Source organism: Grammomys surdaster, unplaced genomic scaffold (assembly GCF_004785775.1).
Source record: "Grammomys surdaster isolate TR1022 unplaced genomic scaffold, NIH_TR_1.0 125953, whole genome shotgun sequence".
Classification (NCBI taxonomy): Eukaryota; Metazoa; Chordata; class Mammalia; order Rodentia; family Muridae; genus Grammomys; species Grammomys surdaster.
Window position 1 is genome coordinate 583086 of NW_021620773.1, and position 18051 is coordinate 601136.

The 18051-nt window shown below is 35.9% G+C and overlaps 1 protein-coding gene across 1 annotated transcript in view; it reads left to right on the forward strand.

The window, feature by feature from the left end:
* Cpne8 (copine 8) overlaps window positions 1-18051 on the forward strand; it is a 166950-nt gene that overhangs the window by 87277 nt on the left and 61622 nt on the right. The window contains exons 8-10 of the mRNA XM_028753660.1: window positions 6847-6950; window positions 9422-9526; window positions 10933-10974. Coding sequence (XP_028609493.1) covers window positions 6847-6950; window positions 9422-9526; window positions 10933-10974 — 251 coding nt within the window. The remainder of the gene's footprint in view (window positions 1-6846; window positions 6951-9421; window positions 9527-10932; window positions 10975-18051) is intronic.

The window sequence follows — 18051 nt, forward strand, 5'->3', positions numbered from 1 at the left end:
GCTTTCGCCCTGTTGTCAATACCTGAGATGATTTCTCCTATGTCTTGTAGTCTGTTGGCAAGGCTTAATTCCAGGTGTCTTTGTGTAACTTCAATTTTTTTTTCAATTTCAGGTTTTCTTTTTCTTCTATTTCTTTGTTAAGTTTTACTTTCATGGCTTGAATTATGTTCATTATTCCATTCAACTGTCTTTTTTTTTTTTGGTTGGTTGTTTTAATGGACTTCATTAAGTAATTATATCCTTGTTAAGGTCCTTGGACATGTCTTAATTTGAAGTTCTTATCTTGTGCTTCACTGACTTTGCATTTCTCATGGTCTACTGTAATAGGCTGTCTGAGTTTTGGTGAGGCATGTTGTCTTGCCTGTTCATGTATGTGTGTTTGTATTGTGGTCTAGGCTTCTGGTGTTTTAATTATTGATGTGTTTCTAGGTGTTTATATATGGTCTTGTTTTATTGGATGAGTATTCCAATCCTTGGTTCTTGATGCCCTTTCTGAATCCTAGGCAAGTGTGGTGGCTTTGGGGTTTCTATAAAGACTGCTTATGTAGGTCTGCACATGGCAGAAAGGAATGGAAATGAGCTAGGAGGAACAGGTGAGATTGGTTACGGATATGAGCTAGCTAGGGTTAATGGGTCAATACACCAAGTGCCAGAGTCCCCAGGAAGTAGAGACCCAGTGAGAGGAGGGACTCCTATATGTAGTGTGTGAAAGGTTAAGGAATAAGTTTAGTGAGGCAGGAATGAAAGTGCCAGGCGGATTCTAGGTATTTAGCAAGAGCTGGGGACCCCAGGGAATGGAGTTGGGGTAGAAGGGGCTCCTGAATCAGGTTGCCATGGGAATTAAGAGTAAGTCTGGTCAGAAGGTAATGGAAAAACTGAAGGAAAGTGCAAATCACCTACCTGAGTCCCAGCCCACTGTGACCTCTGAGGCTCCTGGGTAAAATGTGTTTCTTGTATTGGTTGGTTGAAACAATCGAATGGATATGGTTACAAGGGAAGGCCGAGAGGATCACCAAGAATAGTGACTATCACCCTCCCATGTCCCAGCCTAGTGTGATCACTGGGAAACAAGGTAGAAGATGTTTCCAGGTGTTGGCAGCTGACACAAAGGAAAGGAGAGAGCCTAGAAGGGGAAGCTAAAATCTAAAAGGATCCGTCAAGGAAACATCTTTTCCACCGTTCGTAGGGTGATGTTTAGTCAACATCCTGAATGTTGAAGATTGCTTGCCTCAATTAGCGCTTGTCATAATTTCTTTCTCAGCTATAGATTGTTAGGATGTGAAACTTTTCTTCAACAAGTTGGTTTTCACCTTGAAGAAACTCATGTTTAACTCAAATAAGCAGTTACTCTACTAAAACTGCAAGCCTCTTTAAGCTGGTTTTCATCGTCAAGTTCTGGTAATAAAATGAATTTTTCTTTTGGAACTTGTTAACCCGTCATAAATCTTAAATATGTCCATATTTGGTCCTCACCTAGACATCTCACAGCCCCCAAATATATGATGTGATAATTGTCAACATCAACATTTTAAAGGAATTTCTGGAACTGGTGACAGTTTGATTCCTTGGTTCTTAGGAAATTCACAGTGTTGATGATTTATATGATTCTGTGCATTTTAAAGACTTTTCTGCACAAAAGTTCTTGATATACTGTACACTAATTCTCAGTTCAGCTGGAGTTTTGTGCAGCCATTGCATCATCTTCTATAAATATTACAAGCCCCACTGTTTTTTAAGTGTCGTCACTGGAGCAGCATCAGTAACTATACCACATATATTGACAATGGAAAAATAAATTGCTTTGACATGGTTTTACTACCTTTTGTAAATCATTTTATTTACTTGTGTCTTTCTAACAACATTTAAAAACTCATCCCTTCATATTCGTCATCAACACTCTAATAAAAATATCAAAATTATTCATATTTGCAGTGTCAGACCTGCTGTCCATCACCAAAGTATGAAACGTAGATCAGTGGCTCTGTTCTCCCAGTGCCTCTCAATAGGTTTTCCAATGTATTCAATTCACATGGCTGCAGTATAGTAGAACAAACTGTTTTTTAGAAATAGCATTTCCACCATCAAGACTTGAAGATAAAGTAGGCGAATTGGATCCCTCAAGCAAAGGGATATGAAAAAATACACAAAATACCTTTAGGGCTAGACACAACAAGGGAGAAAAGATGTAAAGAAGTGTTGAAACCAGCAGGTGTTACTGTCCTAACATCAAACATAACAGCTATCAACTTACAATTAACCAGAAGAAATTAAGAAAGACCTCACTGTGATCAAGGGCCCAATTAACCAAGAAACATTACAATATATATGGACTGAAATAAGGCATATTCAGTTTATAAAAAGGCATTTCTAGACTTCAAGAAAGTGTTAGTATGTGATTTCAATATCCAACTTCCAATGTCCCAGCAAGACAAAAAAATGAACCGAAATGCTGGAATGAAGTGACATCATTCATGAAATGTACCTAACAGAAATCTACAGAATATTTCACCCAAACACCAATGAGTATACATTCTATTCATCAGCCCAGTGTGGTTTTCCAATGTACATACAGACTGAAACAGAAAATAAATTTTAAAAAAATTAAAATAATTTTATGCATCTTCTCAGATGGTAATACTATAGGGCTTAAAGTATCAATAGCAAAAGTATCTGTAATCATTACATGAACTCATGGAGATTAAACAACACATTAGCAAAAGGTGGATGGATCCGTAAAGAAGTCAAGAAAGAAAGAATGTCCTGAAACTAGAACTAACTTCTTCTTCTTCTTCTTCTTCTTCTTCTTCTTCTTCTTCTTCTTCTTCTTCTTCTTCTTCTTCTTCTTCTTCTTCTTTCTCCTCCTCCTCCTCCTCCTCCTCCTCCTCCTCCCCTTCCCCTTCCCCCCTCGCTCTCTCTCTGTCTCTCTATCTCTCTGTCTCTCCCTCTCTCTCTGTCTCTCTGTCTCTGTCTCTGTCTCTCTCTCTCTCTCTCTCACACACACACAGGGGACACACAGAATTCAGTCATAAGAAAGAAATTTACAGCCCTAAGAGCCTACATGTAAGTGATAATGACTTAATAATGCAACTTAAGATTCTGTGAATACCGAATCAAACCAAACCTAAACCTAGTATACAACAAGAAATAATAAAATTTAGAACAGTAGTCAATGAAACAAAACAATACGAAGAATCAGTGAATCTAAGAGCTGCTTCTTAAAAAAAAAAAAAACTAAACAAGATTGACAGAACCTTGGCACAATTAGCCAAAAGAAAGAGAAGGCCTAAATTAGTTGAACCAGAAACAAGCAGGAATAGACACCAGAGAAATTCAGAATATTTAAGGGAATACTTTAAAAATCTATACCCTGGTAACATAGAAAATCTAAAAGAGGTGAAAATTTTGTAGATTCGTCTAAGGCTTCTTAGATCAACAACCTAAACAGACTCATAAAAAAGGAGATTAAAACAACAATAAAATTCTTTTGACTAAAAAAGCCTGGCCCAGCTGGATCCAAAGTGGATTTCTACCAAACTTGGAAATAACACAAACAATATTTATTAAATTACTCAGAAAAAAATAAAGAAAAAGAAAAAAAATAGGGGAATATTTCTAAACTTCTATGAAGTATCACTCTAATAATATCAGGTGTTTTAGTCAGGGTTTCTATTCCTGCATAAAACACCATGATCAAGAGACAAGTTGGGGAGGAAAGGGTTTATTCAGCTTACAGTTCCACATTGCTGTTCATCACCAAAGGAAGTCAGGACTGGAACTCAAGCAGGTCAGGAAGCAGGAGCTGATGCAGAGGCCATGGAGGAATGTTACTTACTGGCTTGCTTCCCCTAGCTTGCTCAGCTTGCTTTCTTATAGAACCCAGGACTACCAGCCCAGGGGTGGCACCACCCACAAGGGGCCCTCCCTCCCTTAATCACTAACTGAGAAAATCCCTTACAGTTGGATCTCATGGAGGCATTTCCTCAAGAGAGGCTCCTTTCTCTGTGATAACTCCAGGTTATGTCAAGTTGACACACAAAACCAGCCAATACACCAGGTAAAGACATACATAAAAAGAAAACAGCAGGTTTATATCTGCAATGACCTTAGATGCAAAACTTCTCAATAAAATACTTGAAAACCAAATACAAGCCAACATCTAACAGTGGTTCTCAACCTTAGTACCATTCCTCAGCTGTGGTGACCCCCAACCATAAAATTACATCATTACTACTTCATAACTGTAATTTTGCTTCTGTTATGAATCTAATGTAAATATTTGATATGTAGAATATCTGATATATGACCCCCCAAAAACTGGTTGCAAACTACTGATTGAGAACTCCAGAAAAAGATCATCCACTGTGACCAAGTCAGCTTTATTGCAGAGATATTGGGAAGATTCTACATGCATTATTAACAAAATGTAATAAATCATATAAATGGACTTAAAGAAAAAAATCACATGATCATCTTAATAAATGCAGAAAAGGCTTTTAACAAAATCCAGTATGCCTTCATGGCAAAGATGAGAACAGGACTGGGAAGAACATACTCAACATGGAAAGGCTATATAAGACAAACACATTGCTAACATCATAAAATGAAGAAAAAAAAAGCAACACTACTAAAATCAAAAGATGTTCACTATCCTCACTCATTCTAATATAAGGATTAAATCCCTGGTAGAGCAACTAGACAAAAGAAAATAAATAAGGAATACAAATTAAAAAATATGTCAAAAATTCCCGATTTCTACATGATACCATATATAAAAACTCAAAATTTACACCAGAAACTATATACATATACATGTATATGTATATATATATTGGCAGGATACAAACTCAAGTCACAAAAATCAGTAAACTTTTCATATACCAATAACCATCTCCCCAAGAAAGTGATGGTGGACACACTTCCATTCCTAATATCCTCAACAAAGAAACATCTAGGAATAATCCTAACCAATGACATTAGACCTTTGTAATAAAAACTTTCAATCACTGATGAAAGAGATTCAGGAAGACACTAGAAGATAGAAAGATCACATGCTCATGGATTGGTACAATTAATATTATGAAACCCACTATTCTATCAAAAACATTTTATAGATTCAGTGCAATCCCAGTCAAAATCCCCATGAATTCTCCACATAAATAGACAAAAAAATCCTAAAATCCATAGGGGAGGACAAGACACTCTAGATAGCTAAAGCAATTCTGAACCAAAAGAACCATGCTGGAGGATTACCATACCATATTTCAAGCTACATTACAGATACTAATAAAATGAATGTCATTGTCAAAAATAGACATGCAGATCAATGGAACTCATGACTGGAGAGGTCATAGAATGGAAACAACCTACTCTTTCGTTTTTCTTCTGCCATTTCCTAAACCAATATGGTTTCTAGCTGGGTTCTAAATACTTATCCTAATACCTCCAGATAACTATAACTCTTAAATCTCATCAGAGAAGCTTCCTTTGGCCACAGAGAGAGACTATTATGGGGATCCACAACTGGTCAACTGCAGGGAATAAGTGACTATGTGGCGCTCCACTTCAACTGATACATCAATAACGTAACCCTTACAATGCATAAGATCAAAGGAGACTGGAGAAGATTAGGTGGAAAGAATGTCAGTGCCTGAGGCTCTGTGCACCTACTGCTAAATCGTCTCCTTTAGATGTTACAGGGAAAATGCTATCATGGGACTTCAACAAGACTGTCATAATTGATAACACCAGTTGATGTGCCAGCGTGTATGGTGGAAATTCCACGTGATCCTACAGCTAGAGAAAGAGCTACCAGTGCTCAATAGCTGTGGAAAGAAGGGGAATCACTTTCTCCTCAGGATGAATTCCCACATATTTTGTCTATTTTCAAATAGTCAGCCCTGAGGATATGTTCAAGAGAGTAATGCTAGACAGACTCAATGAGTTATACATATGCACAGGCAAATACATGTATACATACAAGTAAATTTGTGTATACTTGTAACAGTAATTAAAGAATAGATCATGATTTGGGGAAGGAGGGGTAGGACACAGGAGATATTGGAGTAGAGAAGAACAGGAGTCACGTAGATTCCATGTTCCTGTATGAAGTTCGCATGCCCCAAAGTCCTAAGCTCTCAAAGTATTGATTTGGATTTTAAAATATATTATATTTTCTGCCATTAAAAAAAAACATATTTAATCTGCTCAATTTAATGGTGTTTAACTTCCTTGGTAAGATAGCCAGATAGTACTTGAGATTACTCAGAGTTTAAGTGCTTGTATATACAAATCACTTGGAATGATTAGCCTGGAATAGTTATAAATGTATAATTATGTTGCACACTGAAAAAAGATGCTTTCTTTTTTTTGAACCCAAGCAACAAAGAAATGATTTTAGCGTAATTTTCATACATTGTGTTCTGCTTCTTTATTATAACAAATATCTCTCAATTAGACTGTAATAGAGGCTTACTAAATGCATCCCATGACATAGATGATAATTAAATATGTCCTAAGTGATCAGGAATTATAATGATGTATGTGGCTGAAGATATTACAGTGTGACAATGAAAACCTGGAGTCATCTGACTCATCATTTGGGCATGGGAAGGAGAAGGTACAGCTTTCTGAATACTAGTTGTCTGGCATTTCATTCTGGAATGAAATTTCCAGGATGTTTGAAAGCCTCATATTCCTTCAATAAGTAATGACCTCTCCAATACAGTCCCTGGTACTTGGCCACTGGCATCCAAGTAACAAATGTGTTTTCTTGTCAAATCTTGTGATCTGTGGTTTCTAGCTATTCCTTCCCCAGATTTTGAGCTGTGTTATTAATTCTGTTTTCAGGATGCTGTCTTGATGCAGTTCTGTGCAAACAAATTGGATAAGAAGGATTTCTTTGGGAAGTCAGATCCTTTTCTTGTATTTTATCGAAGCAACGAGGACGGAAGGTGGGCGTGTCTTCTACTCCACTTAGTGTTGGGCTAATTCATGTTTGTGTTATTTCTGTCAGAGATCTTCAAGTCAGTCAATGGAATACAATACCTGATATTTTAAAGATGGGTGTGGTTTTCTATTTGAAAACTAATTTGACAACCATTTATGTGTTATGTTTAGTGTAGGAATTAGTTTCTGCTTCCTCTTTGCTTTTTATAAAAGTTTGCTTTTCTTTCAATGGCATAGAATAATGGCATGTTTTAGAAACCCAAATTAACCAATGTATTTTCTGTAGAACTGTGTAGAAACTATTTGTTTTGGACGGGTGGGGGAGGGGAGAGCATTGATCATTCTCTCCTACAGTAAAATTCCTAGAACCTTGGTGTCTACACCTCAGAGAAGTGTTTCAGTGTGATGTGGTGTTTTGCCAGTCGTGACTAGATGCATGTGTCCAGAGTTCACATGGATCTATGTTCAATTATTGATCCCTGTGATTCATATTGCAAAAGAAAACTTAGTAACTAGGAAGGTGCCTGAGAGTCTCTTGCCAAGAAATAAATCATGTGAGACTAAACGGCTCTGGTAACATGTACAGTTTCCTAAATATATAAGTGGGGTGATCTACCTCACAGGGCTGAGAGGAGCAACTAAGTTGCTATACAAACTCATGCCGAAGTCTCGGAGAGTGAGAGATTAAACCACTATCTCATTTCTATATTGTTTTATACGTTATTTTCATTTGTCGTAATGGTGCTTAATAAAACATTAGCTAACGAGAAAAACGCTACTTAGAAATTGGAAGCGAAGAAAATGAACTTTAAACTTCTGCCACTCTGGCTGTGCTTATAGCGGAGATGGCTGAAGATGTCAGTGCTGTGCACACTTTGCATCTGAACACCTGGTTATCCACACACAAGTTCTAAAGGGCATAAACATAACTGTTAGTTATTTCCAGGCGAGGAAGAGGTTATCGGGCAGACAGAACTTCTTCAGTCCCGGTGTTCTTGGGTCTTTCCGATTTAACTGCATGTTCTCTAAGTTCTTGTACTTACTTTTCTAAAAAAAAAAAAAAAAAATTATATTCATAAGATTTCAGCTTATCACATATCTAATGATGCTTTTGTGATGAAAATATGTTCTATTAGACAAAGGATATTCTTAATAAAATGAAGTCTATTAATTTTTTTTTTGGAGGTGAAACCATTTTGAATTTCCAAGTTATTAAAACTTAATTCTTAACATTGATAAATGTCACTTCAGACATAGTTTCACATATTATACTTACAGAAAACTAGTTTACCATCTGGGCCAAGATATGTATTAATGAACACATTAAAACATTTATATGTATGTTTTTATAAGAGTTCAATGAAAGGTAATTTTAAATGCTGTTCACTTTTACATTTATTTTTCAGTGCAAGATCTGTTTCTTTGATTTTATGATTGTATAAATGTGAAACTACTTCTAAATTTGCTCATTTAGCTAACAGGTTAGAACCCTCTGTACCGGAAACCTAATTAAAATTCTTTCTAGTATATAATTCTAAATTTCTATTTTCTTGATTTCCTGTTGATGTCATTATACTCTGTGTTCATAACTAGGTAATAATTTTCCTTTACAAGTAGTGTGTTTGATAACAAGTTTCAGCTAAAGCATCCTGACAAGCTATTTCTTAAGAATATTTTGTATGACTGTCTATAGTAGACACACATACACAGCCCTATATTTACATGACTAGACTTCTAACTACAAGGAGTCTGCTCAGGATTGATGTTCACTCATTACTCTGACAGTGGAAATTGAACTAGTGAGAGTTCTATTGTCTACAACCACACACAGTATGTTATAAAGGAGCGTAATTACTAAAGGAAAAAAATAACACTTTCTGGCTTATGAATGTCTCCTCGAACAGATGAGTCACTTTCTCCTGAGGGGGGAAAAATCCTCAACGTGATGCTCTTTAATTCCACATCTGGTGTCTTTAGGATTGTAATATACATTTTGACTTTACCTTAAGCAAATTTGCAAAAGCCAATGACTATTGCATACCTCAAGCTTTTATTTTTAAAGAAGCATTAGGATTTACTGAATTTGTAGAAATTTATCTGGGGTAAATATTGCCATATCTCATTGTTTATATTATAAAGAACTCATCCCTCAAGTTTGTAAGCCTGCCTGTGTATTAAATCAGGTGGCAGCAACAGCCTGGAATATGCAACACTAACTCTGCCTATAAAGATGAATGGCTAAACACAATGCATCATAACGGAATCACACACACACACACACACACACAAACACACATGCGCATATATGTAATTTATGTCATTACATCTATTTATCTATCTCTCTATCTCTCTATCTCCCTATCTTTCTTTCTATCTCCATATCTATCTCTCTCTATCTATCATCTGTCTGTCTGTCTATCTAGCTAACTCTATCCGCCTATCAATGTAACTTCATAACTGAAAGCTCTTTTCACAGCTTTACAATTTGTCATAAGACAGAAGTGGTCAAGAACACTCTAAATCCCGTGTGGCAAGCCTTCAAGATCTCAGTGAGAGCACTGTGCAACGGGGATCATGACAGGTAAGATAGCTGCAACATATTCAGACTGAGCGAGCATGGGGAACGTTCATGGTCCATGAACTCGGATCTAGTCTGCACTCTATTTTTATGAAGGTGACATCTTCACCTAACTAAACTTGATTTTCATCCATAATGATTAGAGATCATCCATAGACATAATTTTTGCGAATTAAAACTTGGGTTGGTTAGACTTGTTTTCAAGATGAGCCTGTGCTAAGTACTAAAAATAGATTGAATGTTAGTTTAACTTTTAACCTCATGTTTAAATATGAGTTCATGGTTCATGAACTCTCATTGACTCCAGCTGCCATTGCTTCAATGGTCCATCTTGCTAGAGTGCAGAACATAGGTGCCCACTATGGGCAGGACATGATTGGCTAAAATACTGTCACTCCTTAGATCCCCTTAAAACCATTACAAGATATAACTGTGCTCATAAAGGTCCCAGAGATACAGAGAAGGCATGTTAACAAAGTCCAACCTGTGACCCTTCCAGAATACTTGAATATTCATAATACTGAAGTTCTTCTATATTGGAAGCTTATTGTAGGTTATTTTATATAAAAAAATCTCTATAGAATCAAAAATTTATTTATATATACATAAAGATAAAATTTCAATTTCTTTTCTATTTTTTGTCTTACTACTTGTGTATTAGCAAAAATTAAAACATTATCTTTTAAGGTAGTGTTGAGACAAGGTCTTGCTATGTAGCCCAGGCTTGCCACGAATGCCTGATTTCACTGACTCAGCATCAGTTGCACCACCACACCCAAGGTGGTTTATTCTATTAGCCAATGTCCCACTAAGAACTATAAGCAGTGTGTTATCACATTTCTTTTTAAATGTATGATATTTGAGGGGTGAGTCTAACTTTTTTTGACTGGTTCATTGTTTCCATAAGAAAGCAGTTCTTTCATGTTTTCTGATTAGGAACATCAACACTATCTAGTCACGTTGTGAAATTAAGGTTCCCAGGCCCCAAATCAGACCTGTTGAACCAAAAGCTTTGAAAAGAGGTCTGGAAAGCCACAGTGTGACGTGGAGCTCTTCAAGTGACTGTCATCTCTGTGAATTTGAGAAATGTATGCCAAGACAATGGTCTCCAAGAGGGGAGGTGTGGGTCTATCTTCCACTGAGGAGCTATGTTGTCCACACGCTTTCTCCACAAGCTGAAGAATGAGTATCAACTTTCGAAACTAACTTTACATGTAAATTTAATTATAGTGATAAACTTAGCTAAATTACCTTCAATTTACTTTGAGAAATGTATAAGCACATATGTTCTAAGAACTAAGTGAGTAAATTTTATTTTGTAGATTAAGATCATACTATTTTCATATTGCATTCTCAGACTGTATTATTTTATTTGAGCCACTTTCATGTGTGTATTTTTCTCCTGGCAGAACAATCAAAGTCGAAGTGTATGACTGGGACCGAGATGGAAGGTAAGTCTTTGTGCTGCATAGTCCTTGCTCTTGAGACTTCATGCAGTCTACTCAGAATGCATGGAAATGACTATGATTTTGTCCAGTTTCATGTTTTTTTTCTGTTTTAAAAATACATTACTAATGAGTTTAGGTGTGGTTTTAAAGGAAATGCATTTTCTTCAACTTTAAAGCGTTTCTTCATTTATAGTAGATCCCATGCTTGGTCTTGATGCTTTGTCCATGTGTTTAACATACAGGCATCTGTTTTCACTGCTATAGAGTAGGGCTATCCATTGTTCCAGCTCAGAGATTCTGTGGAGGATCCTATAAACTGTTTGACATGCCACACGAGGGAATACACACACACACACACACACACCACAAAATCTAAAAACACACTATTTTTTATGATGGTGGCACTAACACTTGAATTTTACACATGAGAGCCCTGGTGCACTACATCCCCAACCAACTATTGACTTTTGAGAGATCAAGTTTAGAACCAAAGAAAATATTTGATAGTGAGAAGACTGAAAATAAAAAGGATGAGGTTAGAAGATGAAAAGATTTTTAAAGAGAAACTTAAGTATTCCTTGGAACTGAATTGTGTGAAAAGATTGGTCAAAGAGGTTGCAATCTTTTTAGTGGATTCCTTTTTGGTTCTGGGATAACAGATCTTTGCCTTCACTTAAAATACAGATCAGGATCATGAGATAAAATGTTAACACATAATTCTAGATCATACATGTGCCTAGAAGTAACTGCTTAAATTTTAACTAAGTATTCAATTTATAGATGAATTATAAAAAGCTAAATTAAATTATTAATTTGAAAAGTCTCAGTAACACACCCAATTAAGTAAACAGTGAGATTTGAAAAGCATCTTTGATTCTAAAACAAAATAATACCCATAATAACTCAGATATTAATTTTCAAGTTTGATAACAATCACCAAAATTGATCATTATGCTAGTTGATAGCCTGTATTCTGTATAAGATGGGTACTACATGTGTGTTTGTTTATCCAACAGTTTCCCAATATGACTTCCACATTTTACAACACAGTATAAAGATCTAAAGGACATTGTTATGTTTCCTCTCTGCCATCTTTGATCTGTGAAATTCTGTCTCTCATTTTTCATTTCCTGTACAGCCAGAACTATTTATAAATCTTTTCTTAACGGATTATTAGTGTTTTGTTGGTTTTGTTTGTTTTTGAGACACTATATAGTCCTGGCTTACTTGGGATTTGCTATGTAGACCATGCTGGCTTCACACTCCCAGAGGTCTGCTTGCCTCTGCTCTTGAGTGCTGAGATTGAAGGTTTGTGTCATCATTCTCAGCCTCTAGTGCATCACCTTCTTATGTCAAACAGTCTGAACTGGGATTGTTCGAGAAAATAACCCAAGTCACCTGGATAATTTTAAATTATTTTTGGCAACATTAGAAAGTAAAAGTAAACCAACAACATCAGTGTAATAGTGGTTCACTCTTAGGTAACTATAATGTAACAGTGATTCACTCTTAGATATATACAATGTAACAGTCATTCAATCTTAGGTATATACAATATAATAGTGGTTCACTCCTAGGTACATACAATGTAATTGGATCACTCCTAGGTACATACAATGTAACTGGTTCACTCTTAGGTACATACATTGTAACAGTAGTTCACTCTTAGGTACATACATTGTAACAGTAGTTCACTCTTAGGTACATACAATGTAACAGTGGTTCACTCTTAGGTATATACAATGTAACAATGGTTCACACTTAGTTGCATACAATGTAACAGTGGTTCACACTTAGGTCCATACAATGTAACAGTGGTTCACTCTTAGGTATATACAATGTAACAGTCATTCACTTTTAGGTATATACAATGCTACCTTTAAATTCAGAGTCATATAGCAATACTTAAGGTAGCAAGTCCATTTTTTAACACAATCTTTAAAGTCCGACATGTGTGTTATACGTATGACACAGCTCAGTTCAGACTCATCATATTGCAAGTGACTAATAGAACCACGTGCTGAGGATGATTTAATATGTAGCAGTGTTTTGGCTGTGACGGCATCTATATGATGTGAATTGTAAGACACATTATACCATGTGGACATGGTGTTCATTTCCATAATCCCAATAATCAGGAGGCTGAGGGAGGAAGATGCCAAGTTCCAGGCCTATCTGGAACACAGTTATTTCAAAGCCAGCCTTAGGCAACTAATGAGATTCTATCTAAAATAAAAATAAATAAAATGCCTGGAATATATCTTAGAAATAGAGCAATTACCTAGTTCTAAGATCCTGAGACTAATAATTTCCATTACAAACAAACAAAGTCAAGAACTCTTTGTCTGTATCACTTTGTGTGGCTATTTAACCATACAAGACTAGTTAGTGCATATAGTATAAAACAGCAGATCTCAACCTGTGGGTTACAGCCTTTTGGAGGCTGAACTACCCATTCACAGGAGTCACCTAGGATCATCAGGAAACACAGATATTTACATTATGATTAATGCAAGTAACAAAATTATAGTTATGAAGTATCAGTGAAGATAACTTCATGGTCGGAGGTCACCACAAGGTTAAGATCCACTGGTCGAGAGGTAATATTTCAATTCAAAATTTAAGTGGAAGTCAGGCAATGATGTTGCACACATTTAATACCAGTAGTCTGGAGGCAGAGGCAGGTGGATTTCCTGGTTTGAGCTCAGCCTTGTCTACATAGTGAGCTCCAGGAGAGCCAGGGCTACCCAAAGAAACCTTGTCGCAAAAGAAAAAAATTAAGTGGAAGATTCATGAACAATTGGTTACTCACAATCACATGTTTTACTCATAAGATGACTGCAGTCATAATAATGTTGCAAGAATGGGTATTTTAAACAGTCATGTGACCTGGGTTTCCTTCTGTGAGGAAAGCTTTGTGGGTATGAAGTATATGTAAGAATACTGAAATACTGCTCAGCAGTTACTAGTTCATGTTGTATATCCTGTCATGAACCAGTCTAGAAAAGAAGGAATATAGTTATCTGGGCTTTTTATTCAAGCACAGTGACAATGGCCTGAGAGGGAAATGGCCTTATGTCACCTCCTTATAAGAAATCCGCTCAGATGTCTTCAATTTTTAACAAGTTAAGTCACCTCGGTGTAGTGCTCCTTTTAGACTTCTAACTGTCATGTCTTTAAGAGATGTGCAAGAACATTTAAACTTCATTTTGAAAAGTGAAAGTTAACATGCTAAGGAACAGGCTTGTCTGGGTCATAAAACCATCAATGGTAACATCCTTGAAAAGCCTCAATTTCTTAGAAGTAGCCTCAGCTGAATTTGGTTCAATTGAAAAGTGGGGCTCATTAATGGAATAGTTCTGCATAAAATCCGAAAAGCTGCAACGTGTGACTGATTGCAGTAGGTGACTAAGTAGGCAGCTGCTTCCACAGCCTGATGATTTGATGACAAGACTGAGCCAGTGACATGCCCATCATTACATCCCAGCTTCAGACTGCTAAATAGGGGACGATAAGTGACATTCTGACCACTGCCTGCTCTCCAACATTCTCATGTCAAATAACAGAACTTATTATAAGAAAGTGCAGACTTTATTTTTCTGTGAAGTGCTACACAAATGCCAGGTCTTCTAGTCTGTTCTCTTTGGTGAGTTTGGTGAGACAGTTGAAGGTTGCTGTTCTGGGGTTCTCTATGATCTTAAATGCAGTGCTTAAGAATTTGAGCTTACCGTGAGACGTGAGACCTCTTTAGATCATTTTTTAAATCTTTCATGACTTCCTCATCTGTTTTCAATTTCCTTGCTCACTGTCTCTAATCTTCCCCTAAAATCAGCCCATTATTTGCTTGTAGTTAATCCTACTGCCCTGTGTATGCAGGCCACAAGCTTGGAGATTTTTATTTTAATGTTGATAAATGGAATTTTACAAACAATGTTATACAGGCAAATCTTTTTTTTTTTAAATTCTATCTATTTTTTTTCCCAAAGGAGCATGTGACTTTCTGTCCCCTGACCTTTTAATTTGCAATTATGATGTTCAAGACAGGCTATTTTAATTATGTGTGCATTAGAGCCTTAATCAATTTTGAATTCCTGATCATCTTCACTTATTTGAATGAGTTAGGAAAAATAATCTGTTCAATTAGGTTTGGAATAAATTGTCATGTGCATTTGCATGTTAACCAGTTGACCTGTTATAGTGACTTAACTGAGGGCTTTACTACTTATGTAAAATGTTTTAATTATATTTAATTTGCTTTACAGTCTTTCTGTCTACCTTGAAAGATTTGGAGATTTTTAGATTTTGATAAAATTTTTCTGAAAATTATGTAAGCATTTCCTATGGTTGCTCTTATAACATAGGTCAGCAAATTCTTCAGCCATTTTGAACTACACAGTGCTCTGGTCTACCCTGCTTTGTCAGAACTTTTATAGTGTTTTCCCCACCTGGGAAGGCATGCTCTGCAAATGCATAGGTTTTCTGTCCAGTCCCTGTTGAAATGTCATTAACTATAGGAAAGCTTTTTAGACACCTGGATTCACTCAATTCTTCATTTATTAGCAAACTTAATGAATTCTTCCTGCTGGGTCTTCCATGCTAAAGGCAAGCTCATTGGATTTAGGTGAGTGTTTTACCCTACTGCTCACACAGTACTTACAAGTTGCCTCTGTGTGCCTGTACACAGTGGTTGTATCAGTTGCATAGCTGAAAGGAACATCTGAAAGCAGCTGATACCTTCCCTGTGAGCATTCAGCCACCCCAGATGTTTCCTCATTCTCTCCATCACTTGAAATATGAAATTATCTCAAATGCCTTCAGTACGTAAGAGTCTTATTTCTAGGGAAACTTCAGGTATAATTAATTTGGCAATCAGCTACTTCCTCATTCAGGTATTTTGTAAAGATTTCTCTCTTGACTTCCTTGACCCATTCATTATTCTGTAGTATGCTGTTTAATCTCTGTGAATTTATGTTATTCTAGAGATTCTTCTGTTGTTGGTGTCCAGCCTTATTTCACTGTGGGCAGATAGAATACATGGAATCTTTTCAGGTTCTTTTTTTGTACTTATTAAGATTTGTTTAGTGCCTAGTATGTGGTCTGTTTTGGAGAATCCTCTGTGGACTTCCAGAATAGAAAGATGCTTGTGTGAAATATTCATAGATACTTGTAGTTAGATCTGTTGGATATGCGATGTTGTTTAATATGACCATTTCTCTTTATTTTTTTATTTTTATTTTTTGTCCCAATGATCTGTCTACTGGAGAAAGGGTGGAATTGAAGTCACCTACTGTGGCTGAGTAGTGCTCATCTGTGTATTCAGGTCTAGAAGTATGCTTTTTATAAAACTATATGTTCAAGATTTTGGTGTATATCTATTTGGAATTATAATATCTTCTTGGTTAATTGTTCTCTTGATTAGAACAAAGTGTTCTTTATCTCTTCTGATTAGTTTGATTTAATGTCTATTTTGTCAGATAGTAAGATGACAGCACCTGCTTGTTGCCTGGTCTCATTTCTTAGGATATCTTTTTCCCCCATCCTTTCAATTGAAGATAGGTCCTTGAAGGTAAGATGGGTTTCCTGTAGTCAATAAATAGATAGTTTTTGTTTAAACCTTTAAGTAACCCATGTCTTTGGATGGGTGAACTGAGGTCACTAATATTTAAAGTCATCACGGAAAGGTGTGCGTTTATTGATGTTATTTTTGTTATTTGACTTTTGACATTTTGTTGTTTGTGTTCTTAGTCCTATTTTGTATTTCAGGATTTATATTTTCATTTGTTTTCTTCCATTCTTTCGTGGCCGTTTCTTCTCTGTATTCCATTTCTGGCTTCCAGAAGTCTCAGTAGGGCGGTTTAATGGACTTGAATTCTTTCAGCCTGCTTATAGTATGGAGAATTTTTTATTCCTCCTTCTACTATGGCAGGCAGTTTAGGGGGTATGGTCTTCTAGGCCTGGTCTAGAAGGTCTTCTACAACTTGTAGTACATCACCCCACTTTCTTTGCACTTTTAAAGTGTTGATCAAGAAATCAGCTATGATTCTACTAGGTTTTTCTTTATATATGGCTTCAGTAATTTTTTTCTCTTGTACCTTGCATTCCTCTTCTCTCTTTGTTCTGACTATTGAGTGTTTTCACTGTAATACACTAGTGGGAATTTCTATTCTGGTTTTACTTGGTGTTTAGTGTGATTCTTGTATCTATCTGTATGAGTGTGTTTTCCTTAGGGGAAGCTTTTTTCTAAGATCCTGTTGAGGATCTGGTGTGTGATACTACCCTGGAATTATTCTTCTTTGGCTACAACTCATTGATTTGTTATTTTAATGATGTTGCAAATTTCCTGCATATTTATTTTGTATGTTTTTAATTTCTTTTCATATTCTTTGTTTGAATGGTCCAGTTCCTTTCTTGCTTCAGGCTGAAAACACTGTTATGTAAGTTTGTTTATGTGTTACTCTTGCTACAATTTTCTCCTTTCCCTTGTGTTTTCTTATCAAAATACAAATGGTAATTTGAGAAGTGATGGACTACTTCATTCTGCATTGAATCATTATGAAAACAAAAATAAATTCAAATGATATTATCTTTTAATGGTAGTGAGCTTTGACAGAAAAAGACAAAACTAGAAATATAATGGCACATTTGTATAGATTATTAAATCTAACTTTATGAAGTCACACAAATTTGATCACACAAAATAAAAAGTGAATCTGTATACTACAGTAGCTCAGAAATATTCCAATATGTAAAAATGCATGAGGCATAGCTAAGGTGAAAATGATTAAATATTGAATCATATTTATCTTTTTATGATGGAAGCACATTTATCTATTCTTGAACAAATGTATTACTTGCAAATGTTTGAGAAAGGAACTGATGTCATAGAAGTGAATTCTTGTAGCTATATACCAGTGACAAACAGAAAACAAAGGTGAGCAGGGGCTCTCTCCTCAGTTTGTTTGTTTGGTTGGTTTGGTTTCATTTTTTAGTCTTTTGGTTAAAATTTAAATTATCTTTTTATATTAAAGCTGCTAGTGGTATTTTCTTTTGCCTTTATAACCATACTATCACTGGCTGATA